The 11,058-nt window shown below is 43.3% G+C and overlaps 1 protein-coding gene across 4 annotated transcripts; it reads left to right on the top strand.

Annotated features, from left to right (window-relative positions):
* The first annotated feature begins 736 nt into the window (after window positions 1-736).
* On the top strand, window positions 737-6,550 carry LOC138598263 (cell adhesion molecule DSCAM-like). 4 transcript variants are annotated; one of them, XM_069670014.1, is made up of 15 exons: window positions 737-824; window positions 923-1,261; window positions 1,412-1,540; window positions 1,645-1,812; window positions 1,916-1,986; window positions 2,134-2,380; window positions 2,482-2,553; window positions 2,655-2,732; window positions 2,835-2,915; window positions 3,191-3,319; window positions 3,414-3,578; window positions 3,898-3,950; window positions 5,231-5,333; window positions 5,817-5,847; window positions 5,922-6,550. In XM_069670014.1, the coding sequence occupies exons 1-15, from the start codon at window positions 761-763 to the stop codon at window positions 5,980-5,982; spliced, it is 1,791 nt and encodes a 596-aa protein (XP_069526115.1). In that variant the 5' UTR covers window positions 737-760; the 3' UTR covers window positions 5,983-6,550. The 4 variants fall into 4 exon arrangements, with proteins under 4 accessions (XP_069526115.1, XP_069526114.1, XP_069526113.1 ...); XM_069670013.1 differs by having other exon boundaries at window positions 905-1,261; XM_069670012.1 differs by having other exon boundaries at window positions 902-1,261; window positions 5,925-6,550.
* The last annotated feature ends 4,508 nt before the right edge of the window (window positions 6,551-11,058 follow it).

Here is an 11,058-nt window from a genome sequence, read left to right as displayed (position 1 = left end):
AACACTTCAAATACTTACAACGCTGCAGATTATTTTGATTGTTGTATTTTAAGTCTCTTAAAAGTTGCAACCGCGTGTTTGTTGGAGCGATGAAAGAGGAAGTCCTGTGGAGGGTTACTAAACATCCAGCAGACCCAAATGTCGACTCAGCGGTCAAAGACACATACAAAAGTCCATGGCCCTTGAGTAAACCAGACTTTCTATTTTCATCAGTGTTATATTTCAGGACATGGTGCGTGTACGAGTTTGGAAATGAGGGTTAAGATGAGCTATTTTGTGTTTGTGCTCACGAGCTGACAAAGGTTAGCTTTGGAGTTAGCTTCAGAGTGCTTTTAACAGCTGTGTTGGATGTTTTCTTCTGGCACAATGTGTGTTGAGTTAAAAGTGGCATCTTTCCCTGCTGCATTTCAGTGGACACAAAGCTGAGTGTGAATGGTTAAACTTCATGAATGCCTTTCCATCCCTATCGCTACAAGGACCGAGACCAAACAACAGCAGCGTTTTAACAGCCTTGATTGTGTGTCTGTCTAATCATCAAAAAGAAACAGTGGGCCACTTCAAGAATAAGGAACCAAAACCGCAGAAAAGGAAACAGCTCTTTTCTACATTCCTCTTCTGCCAGCAGAAGTTGTTTGTTTGACGAATCAAGGACAGCGTCATGTGATTTGGAAATATTTCAAAGCTGAAACCACACTGTGGTTTGGTTTAGTGTTGTTTAGCAGGTGAACTAAATCCTTTCATTCTGAGACAAGAGAGCAAAATGACTCTTTCAGACAGACGACATCTCCATCCTTGTCGCAGTTTCCTCTTGAGTCTTCTCCTCAGTAAGTCAGCCATGAGAATAATCTGCATTTGCATGTTTTATGTTTAATTTTTTTCCCAAACCGTACCTCATTTCCAGCAGGACTTTCTTTCTTCTCAGGTTGTGTTTCTGCGGGGGATATCATAGCCACAGTGGGAACAGATGTTACTTTGATATGCAACTATGATGCCAAGTACTACGGCAAGCTTCCTGTATGCTGGGGTCGAGGAGCCATCCCCAACAGAGGCTGTGCCAACGAGGTGATCAAGTCGGACGGGTCAGCGATGGTCAGCAGACTGTCAGAGCGCTACCTGTTCAAGGGTTACCTGGAGAACGGTGACGTGTCGCTGACCATCAGGCAGTTGGAGGAAAGCGACTCGGGGGTGTACGGCTGCCGGGTGGCGATACCGGGCTGGTTCAATGACCACAAACACCAGCAGACTCTGACCGTGCTGCCAGGTAAGACCCACGGGGAGGATTTGTTACACAATTAAAAGACGGATAAATGGATTGAAACTTTGGACAATTTTGTGTTTTCGTGTCTCCATGGTTAAATCTAGTAGTTGTTACTGCACTGTATATCATGTATTTTGTATTCTGTCTTTATAGTCCGCCCTAATCCTCTGAAGGTGGAGACAAGAGAGGTGAAGGAGAGAACTGTGACTTTTCGCTGGACTCCTGTGTTTGATGGCGGCAGGCCTATCACTACCTACAGGATCGATCTGAAAAACAAACAAGGTTTGCATAAGAAAATATAACAACAATCTTTGGACAAAAGGCAGCTAATTTTATCTAGCAATATACCCTGAAGTGAGCATGTCATCTGCTTTCCTGCTGCACAGCATCCTGGGACACCGCCGTGAGAACCGAGGTCTACAATCCTGAACTGACTCAGCTGACTTTAGTGGATCTGCGTCCGGCCAAGACCTACAACCTGCGCATGTTCGCCGTCAACGATGTGGGCATGAGCGAACCCAGCAATGTTCTCACAGTCACAACCAAAGAAGCAGGTAAAGTCTGACGCTATTTATTGTTTCAGACATAACTAAATAAATGCAGAACTAAAATGAACTTTTTGATGGATCGCCGCTTTCAAATTTGATTTCCCTTCAGCTCCAGAGGGTCCTCCCCTGGATATGCAGCTAGAGGCTCTCACTGCTCACAGCATCAAAGTCACCTGGAAGGTAAAGTCTCAGTTTATAAATTGTTCAGGCTTTGATGCTGGATATAGTTATTCCAAAATGATATTTTCTAAAAGGAAAAAAACACAAGCAGTTACCATGTTTTTAAAAAAAAAATTTTAATCACTTGGGTTTTTTTTCCTCGACCAGCCTCCGAGGCCTGACCACAGAAATGGGGTTCTTCGGAGCTACAGCATCAGCTACAGAGAGTACGACCCTAACAACAGACAATTCAAAAGGTGGCAGCACTTGACGGTGACGGCCACACGAGAGGTCGAGAGCGTCACCCTGAACAACCTGAAGCCTTCTGCCATCTACGGCGTGCTCATACAGGCCAAAACAAACGCAGGAATAGGACCGGCCTCGACTGCCCCACTGTGCCCCACTCTGGATGAGGGTAAGCTGGTCAAATAATGTGCTATAAACATGAATTAATCACTAAAATAAAGTTAATTTAATATCATTTAATTAAACAGGATTGTTTTTGTTTGTTTCAAGCTCACAAAACTTCAACAGCGTCAACTTTGAGGTCTTTTTCCACTGCTACACCATGGATACAGGAAAATACAGGTTTCACTTCATGTATTTGTTTAGTTAATGGACATTTTTAAAATTGATTTATTAAAACTTATAAATAAACCTGTTTTATAACTGCATTTTTCCCCCTGTAGCCCAATCTCCCACAACTTCAACAGCGTCAACTTTGAGGTCTTTTTCCACCGCTACCACGTGGATACAGGACAATACAGGTTTCACTTCATGTATTTGTTTAGTTAATGGACATTTTTAAAATGGATTTATTAAAATCTTATAAATAAACCTGTTTTATAACGGCATTTTTCCCCCTTTAGCCCAAGCTCACACAACTTCAACAGTTGAGGCTGTAACTGCTGCCACAGTCTGGGGAGAAAGCACTACAAGTATCACATTAGGTACTTTTAACTAAAGATAATAAGAGTCGGTCCACTGGTGCTTCACCTTATTCTAATTTCAGATATGACATTATTTGAATGTAGTCCTCCAGCTGTGAATCCATCGTCTCTTTGAACCACAAAATGAGCCCAAATCAAAGTCTGCTGGAGGAGTAGATCCATTATTCACAGCTTCACCATTTGTCTGTACGAGACATGATCGTCACAATCTGTGTTTCTGATGGAAAAACATTTAAAGCTGTTTAATCTAAATGTCCCTTCTGTGTGTCCTCTAGTGCCCCCGGACCCCCCTGTGGTCGAGATAAAGGAGGTAAAAGGCAGCACAATTTCTCTGTTATGGACTCCTGGGTTTGAAGGTGACAGCCCCATAACCGGCTTTTACCTGGAGTATAAAGCCGTGAACGGTACAGCAGAGGAATTACATTGTTTGCACTTCAATGTAATTTAACTATAAAGGTTTAACCTTTCGACACTGGGTAATATGATGCTTTTTTACAGCCTCGTGGGATTACATGAAGACCGTTGTAGACTTCAGCCCCGACCAAACAGAGGCCACAATAATAGAGATAAATCTGTCTACGTACAACATCCGCATGTTTGCCAAGAACAGTCTGGGCGTCAGTAAAGCCAGCAATGTCCTCACCATCACCACTGAAGAATCAGGTGTTGTGTTTCTTGATTGTAATTCTTTTGTATATTCAGGGCTGGTCTTTTCATAGCTTTAACCTGTTTTCTTACGATTCTGTGCTTCTTAAACAATTGTTTCCTTCTCAGTTCCTATAACAGCAGAAGTAGGGTCCCCTGTTCACACTCAGCAAGGCAGCCCCCCAAAAATAACAATCACAGTTCCTCAGACAACGGAACAAACACTTTATTTGGCCCGACATCTTCTCACATTGGATATTTTGTTGGATGTGTTGTTTTTGCATTTTTAGCAGTTTTCTGAAAAGCAACACTTCCTCTTTGCGCTTGTTCCCGACAGGTCATCAGAGGGAAGATCTCCTTACCACCGTACCTACTGACACTCAAGCTGCTGTAAGTATGAAACCAGGGACCCTTAATAACAGCAGTTTAAGGGAAAGTATTCAGATCATCATTTAAGTAAAAGTAAAAGTAGGACAATACCACTCGGTGAAAGTGCTCTCTTACACTTAAAGGAGCAATTCTCCCCTGGAAAAAGCCACTGTCAGTCAAAGGAAGGAGGTAAGCTGGTGTTCTCTGTAATCGATAGAAGCAATGATATTTGAAATTGGCGCCATAGCTGTGGAGAAAGTTGTACAAACAGCTCGTGGTTTCGCCCATTCTACATTCCTACAACACCCAGCGTGCATTGCGCCCCCTCCTCTGAAAGGAACGGCCCAGCGAGAGACACTGGAGTTAAATTCTCATTGATCGCTGCAGGCAACGGCTCAGAGCGGTACAGAATCAGAAATACGATGAGAATATAACGCTGGATCATCTAAAAAATCTTCAGGTCTGCAGTCTACATTTCAAACCTGATGATTTTGAACGATACATGACATCGGAGGCGGGCGTCCTAGATTGAGGAAGTGTAGTTTAGCAAGCTCCCCGGCCTCCGCCAGATGACGTGTTTCCACACACTGGCGGAGGTTTTCCAGGGCCCATTGGAGAAGCGGATAGCGTCCTCAAAAATTTGTGAAATATTTTTATATGAAAATTGACAAAAGATATCAAATTTTATCTATTGATATCCATTTCATGACATTATTGTTGTTTTTTAAACCAAAACCTGTCAGCTAGCTGTAACATAACTGTAGGATAAAGAACATGTTTCCTTCTGAAATGTAAGCCTCAAATACTTGAGTACATGTACTTTTGTTTTTTTTTTACCACTGAGTAACGAATAATATCATTATTAGCATCACATGGCTACGTTTAAATTACAGGGTTCACTTATGTTTCAACCCCTTAGAGAGTTAGCCTTTAGAGCTAAGTTAGTGGCTCAGCTGCTGAACATAGTTGAGCATTAAGCTAGCTATACTCTAGGCTATTTTTCTCAGAAGGAGAACCAAAACCAAAAGTAGGATGAATATGTGATTTACAGTTACCAGATGGCCCGAAACACAACTCCAAATGAACGCTAATATGTCTCTGAAAATTATTAACAGAACATGAAAGTAGACAATTGTTTGTTAACCCAAAAAATGACTTGTTAAACTTGTGACTTTTCCAAGCTTGTTTTGATGCTCTGCCCCCTGGTGGCAAAAACCTGTGAATACAACTTAAATGTTCACAGACAGAGCTTTATCTCTGGTGAAGGTGAGGTTAAACTGTTGTTAAATCCTCTCTGCCAGGCAAGCGTTGAGGAGGGTCGAAGTGGTCACCTGGCTGCCATCGTGCTGCCAGTGGTGCTGGTGGGCTTGATTGCTGCTGTAGTGACAGCATGGCAGCTTCGAAGTGAGTATTCACTAAACTTAAAGAGGGGGTATTATGCTGTTTCACATTTTAAGACGTATATATAATATTACAATGTTGGATGTTCAGACTAAAAGAGGGTGAAGTTTCAAATCTGTAGGTAACAGTATGTTGGAGTAATCCCCAGGCTTCTCAGCTCAGTCGGCAGGCTGCTGTGAACACCAGGTTTCACACATTGACATCACAAAGTGCAGCCTCAGCAGGCTTCGGAGAGCTGGCCAATCAGAAGAAAGCATCTTAAAGGGACAGAGCTGACTGAGTCGTTTCAGGCAGAGGCTGTATGAGGCCCTGCGTGAGCACCAGTGTGAGAAAAATGAGGAATTTGTGTGAATCTAAATTATGCTAAGCTACTCCTCAGGTATCACAGAGTAAAATATGACACTTGGAATTAGCATAATACCCCCCTTTTAAGAAGTCTGACACAATGTCCTTCTTTAAACTGACCCCTATACTTTCTGTTTACAGGAATAAAACAGAAGAAGGGCAGCCTGAACATGTGAGTGGTCCCAGTATTTTCTCTTTATTGTGAATAAATACTCTTAAAAATACTCAACCACATTTTCCTACCAGCAGGTGGCTGAGAGGTGGAGCGCTACATTACAAAGGATCTGAGTCTCTACAAGAGCTGTGAAACATTTAGTTACTCTACACTATAGCGTGAAAAAACACAGACAGGGGTTTGAACTTTATGAAAGTAGCAAAAGAAGATTGTATATTTCTGTCCATCACTTCATCTAATCGAGGAAAGAAGCCAAATCTGCTGCGAATTCACCTGCGTGTTTAGTTGGTTAAATAACCAATAAATAATCTCCATGAAGTAAATATTCACTAAATAATCTCAGCACCATCTTAGTTTGGCATTCATACAGTAAGTTTTGCTTTAAATATGCTTTCCTTTCTGCTCATTGGGTGTAGCGTACTACCTTTTATTACTATATTTTCTTCTTCCAGCACTTCATGTAAATCTTTGTGTGTCTGAAGGGTTATCTTGGCAAAACAAATCGGCCTAATTACCATTAGTAAACTAACACATTGATTGGTTTAACCTTGATAAGAAAAACATGATTTAGGAGATGCTGTTTACACCTCCAACAACTCTGAATAACTTTGTTTTTATGTGACTCTATATGTAATTGAATGATACTACATCTTTGCCATCCTCTTCATGGTAATAAATTCCCATGATGTTTATATTTTGATATGATGCCTCCCTTGTTTTATTTGGTCTGACCATCACTGAGGGAACCAGGCAGTAAAAGATAAAACAGGCAAACAATTCAGAACAGACACACATCGCCGTCATAATAAAGGCTTGATGCAGTGTTGACATGTTGCTTTTGATTTGATGAAAAAGTCCTCTTGATTAAAGCATTTAATGACAACAGTTTGATTCATCACGATAAAACTGACACGCCTACACTCAGTAGGTGTGCTTCTTTTAAACATCTTTTTGGTCTTTCTAATGAAAGCAAACGCTCATCATATTATGAAAAACTCTTTTTCCTCAAAACAAACTGAGCATAATACAGAACAGAAATTAGTGTCATTGCTTTTTACTTACTACCTGTATCATCGCACAACCACGAGAGGGCGCCAGAGTCCCATCAGTGAGTTGTGCTTCTCTTGAGCGCTCACTCAGATCTCACCTCATCATCCACAGAGCCGTCCTCAGAGGCAGGCACTGCAGCCAGCTGGATTTCCATCCATCTGTCCTGTAAATCTCTTAATTGTCCTAATTAAGGAGATGAGGAAGAGGAGGAGATCTGATACCTCTGCAGAGCTTTGAGGCAGCTGCCTGCGAGCGAGTCTCCTACTAATGGGCGATCCCATGGGGGGGATACCCGAGCTCAGCGGGGACCACAGTGGGGATCAATGTTTGTATGTGGATGAACGGGTGTTTGAAAAGGGGCTTCCGCGTCTTTCTCTGCATGTTTAGGTCTCTTTATATGAAAGTAAGCCACTGATGACGAACCTGATGTTTTTGTTGTTCACTTCCTGAAGTGTTTCACATCCTGAGAAACGGACTGATTGTCTATCGTGGTGTAAATATTGTTGATTATTGGTTTGCAGTGGTGACCCATCAAAACTCGGGGCTGCTGACGCACAAAGCCACAGTTTGCTTTGTGACCGTGGCCTGTAAACACAAGTCCACCACATCCCTCCTCTCTGCGCTCCGTCTCCTCTCTGCACCCCTCACTTCCGCCGTCCGCTGCCCTTCTCCCTCCGTCCTCTGCCTCCTCATGTTGGCTTTGCTTACACAAACACTGGAGCCTTCCTGTTCCATTGCTACACCTCTCCATCCTCCTCTCCTGTTGTCCATCTTCCTCTCCGTGCAGGCCCTGCTGACTACGCCGCTTGGCACTTGCATAAACAGAAGAAAAGAGGCAAGGAAGGCTGTGGGAAGCCCTGGTTGGAGGACTTTGATGAGGTCGCTTTGATTGACCACACAGCCAAAAACCAATTTACCTCCCAGCCACCACTTCCCCCTCTCTTATTGGTTCCCTTTGGACCAGGCCTGCCACCAGTTAACCGCACAAGGCAACAAACCAGTAGTCAATACAACAAGGATGCGAAGTTTGGACACAAATGACAACAGTTGATCTTGCTGACCTGCAGTCGATTAACAATGTTTCATTGGCCAAACAATTTGGCTTAACCGCCCTCTTTAAACATCTTCTACAGAGACCAAACCTCTATTAGGGAAACGCAGCGCTCCTCGTGTTAGCCTCACCGAGCTGTAAAGGCCTCAGTGTGAGACTCCAGGTGGGACACTGGAGGAGTAGGGGGGAGTGTACGGTCATAATAATAATGGCAGTATTAGCAGTGGGGACAGAGTTAGCGCTATAATAAATCATGCATTATGGTTTTGGCCACATCAAGGCACCAGCACTCAGGAAACAGAGACTCTGAAGCGTACCACACACACCAAAGGCTGCACGAGCTCCACAGGAGGGGCTGGTCTGCAGGCCTCGCTGCCCCAAAACGGATGCACGGCCCTGGGCCCAAGGAGCTGCCAGATGTTGGCCCTTCTGGAGCGCCTTATGAATGCAAGAACAGCCGAGCAGATGGGAGTATCGAACAGAGCAGAAATGAAAGGGGAAGGGAGGTGAGGTGGAACCAAAAAAAAGAGAGGAGGGGGACACAGACATAGTTTGTGGAAGCAGAGTCGGGGTTTGGCCTACTTCCTGATGAAAGACGCACTAATTGAATCAAGTCTTTATCCAAACCCCCTGCAAACTACTCAAAGGGAACTTTTCATCTTGTTAGAGCTATATCGTGCAGATGGAAACAAGGCGAAGTAGCACTCCTAAAATCAGATCCATAAGTTATCTGAGCGCTGCTAATAACAGCGACTGATAACAAACTTGTCGCCAACGTTGTCGATCTAACATCCCAAAAAAATCCTTTCATTCATGATGAGATCTGACGGTGCATTTGTGTGTGTGTTGATGCGATCTGATCAGCCAACCTGAGCCAGATGGAAAGCAGCGCACATGTTTGAAGGTCAGACATAACAGTTTCCATGGAGACATCAGCAAGTAGACCAAGTAAACCAAATACAGAGTTGAACTGCGCCGTCGCTTCCCCCGGGGGACCTGCATCAGCCCGTGTGTGTGTGTACAGTATAAGAACATTTGTCGTGCTGTTTCAAACATCGCTCTGCTTCTGTGCATCTAGAAAACATTCCGATTCATTGTCAGGATATTTCTCGCTGCTCCTCTGTCCTTTAAGCCGACAAATTATTCGAACAAGAATTTAAAGCAACTTTGGAAAACTTCTGTGCAAAAAAACGTTTGCTCAAAGTCATGCTCTTTCCTTTTGATGCCTCTGTGTGTTAAAACATGCACACAGTGGTTCAGTGTAAATAGAACACATTGTAAAGATTATCATAGCATGTTAATACTGAGCACATCTCGAGCTAAGTGGCAAATTTCAACCTTCTCGGAGGTCTAAGTTTCCATAGAAACACACTAGACTTTATATTGATGTAGGAGTTTATCAAATGCTGAAAAAAAATGTATTTGGCAGGCAGTCATTGAGGACAGAAATAGCTATACTGACATGCTTGTTGCCTCCCTTTGCACACCCATAATCCTTAATGCTCGCAGATATTTCCATAAACGTTTGAACATCCAAAACCATATCTTTTTACGATTCATATCACACGTCACCTCTCATTCAGGCAGCATTAAGTGTCAGAGCTTTGAACACAGGCATGGCTCTTAATCTGTTTAAATGTGCTTCCTTCTCGCCGCTTACACCGCTGACTTTTTGCTTTTTTTATGCACCTGCCCAGAGGCGAGTTCTCGTAAGGAGAGGCGTCAAATTGGAAGACCTCCATCGTCCTGGCAGCTGAACACAGTGGAAGTCTTGGATCTGTTCAGGGGATTGGACCAGCTGAGCTCTGCCGTGGAAGACAAGTGGCTGGCGCTGTTGAATGGGAGAAAGAGTGAGGAGGGGAGGATGGAGGGAGGGGGGTTGAGGAGAAGAGGAGGAGGGAGAGGTAATCACATCAGGGGATTAGTGGCTGTTATTAATGGAGGATAAGACTCTTTGCTGTCGCACTGACACCAACACACATCTATCTATCTATCTATCTATCTATCCATCTATCCATCTATCCATCTATCCATCTATCCATCTATCCATCTATCCATCTATCCATCTATCCATCTATCCATCTATCCATCTATCTATCCATCTATCCATCTATCTATCTATCTATCTCCTTGTCTGTCAGACTGTAATTCAATTCCACAGCTGCCTCTCCTCCCCTCGTCCGACCTCATGGCCGACGGCGATGTGTTATGATTTTGGTTTGTAATATTCTCACTACCTACTTCATGAGGGAGAAAAATGATCCGCTCCCGTGTGCAAATCTGTGTGTGTGTGCGTGTGTGTGTGTGCGCTGGCATGCCACCCCTTGAAAGATGGCCGTTCAGTGGTGAACAAACAAGACATTTGTCTAAAGTCTTGCATCACCTGGGGGGAAGACTCGGTGGAAATGTGCTTTGCCAGGTTATCTTTTGCTTTTATTTTCAGCCTCCTTATGACTCACAGGATCCGAGCTTTGTGGAGAGATTTGTGCCAAAAACAGATTCGACACTTGTCTGTCATTTAGGTCACCTCGACTAAAACGTTGACTGTTTCTTCTCTCCATTGCCTACACACATGAAGTAGATATGTGTACATTTGCACACAAACACACACGCTACAATTATAATAATGATGTGTATATGGCAGTTAGAGCTTAACTTAGTGTTACAAACCCACAGGCAGTTAGCCAAAAGAGCTAAGAGCAATTTTGCGGTTTGCTGCTCAACATAGTAGCATCAAGCTAGCTATACTTAAAGAAACAATCTCAAACTTTTTCATTTAGATAAATGTCTATTAAGTCACTATCTATCACTGAATGAGGTAACACAATGGTGATTGAGCCTATGGCCCACTGATGAAAGCCTTTACATTTGCAGTATAGTATTATTATGGACTGGGTTTTTGTGGCGACATTCGTGGAAAAAATCACAAGCGGTGCCCAGTTAGTGACGCGTTTTCCATCACCCAGCAGTGGTTGGTCTGCCAGAGAGGGTAGGCGGAGCTAAGCGGCTGCTTTTCCGGTCTCTGCAAGTGTTGCGAGTAAACAGTAATCTACTATGGCTGAACAAACAAAGAAAAGATCGATGACTACAGATACAACTTCAAAAAC

The sequence above is a fragment of the Semicossyphus pulcher genome, unplaced genomic scaffold (assembly GCF_022749685.1).
Source record: "Semicossyphus pulcher isolate SPU_LCO1_2020_fin unplaced genomic scaffold, fSemPul1.0.p SCAF_2, whole genome shotgun sequence".
NCBI lineage: Eukaryota > Metazoa > Chordata > Actinopteri > Labriformes > Labridae > Semicossyphus > Semicossyphus pulcher.
Note: the sequence above shows the minus strand (reverse complement) of the source record. Positions and strands in the feature narration are given on the sequence as shown.

Coding starts and splice junctions, on each gene's coding strand:
- LOC138598263 (XM_069670011.1), top strand. CDS start 761: ATGACTCTTTCAGACAGACGACATCTCCATCCTTGTCGCAGTTTCCTC. Junction 2,554..2,654: donor ATGGATACAGGAAAATACAG/GTTTCACTTCAT, acceptor TTCCCCCTGTAG/CCCAATCTCCCACAACTTCA. Junction 3,951..5,230: donor CTACTGACACTCAAGCTGCT/GTAAGTATGAAA, acceptor CCTCTCTGCCAG/GCAAGCGTTGAGGAGGGTCG.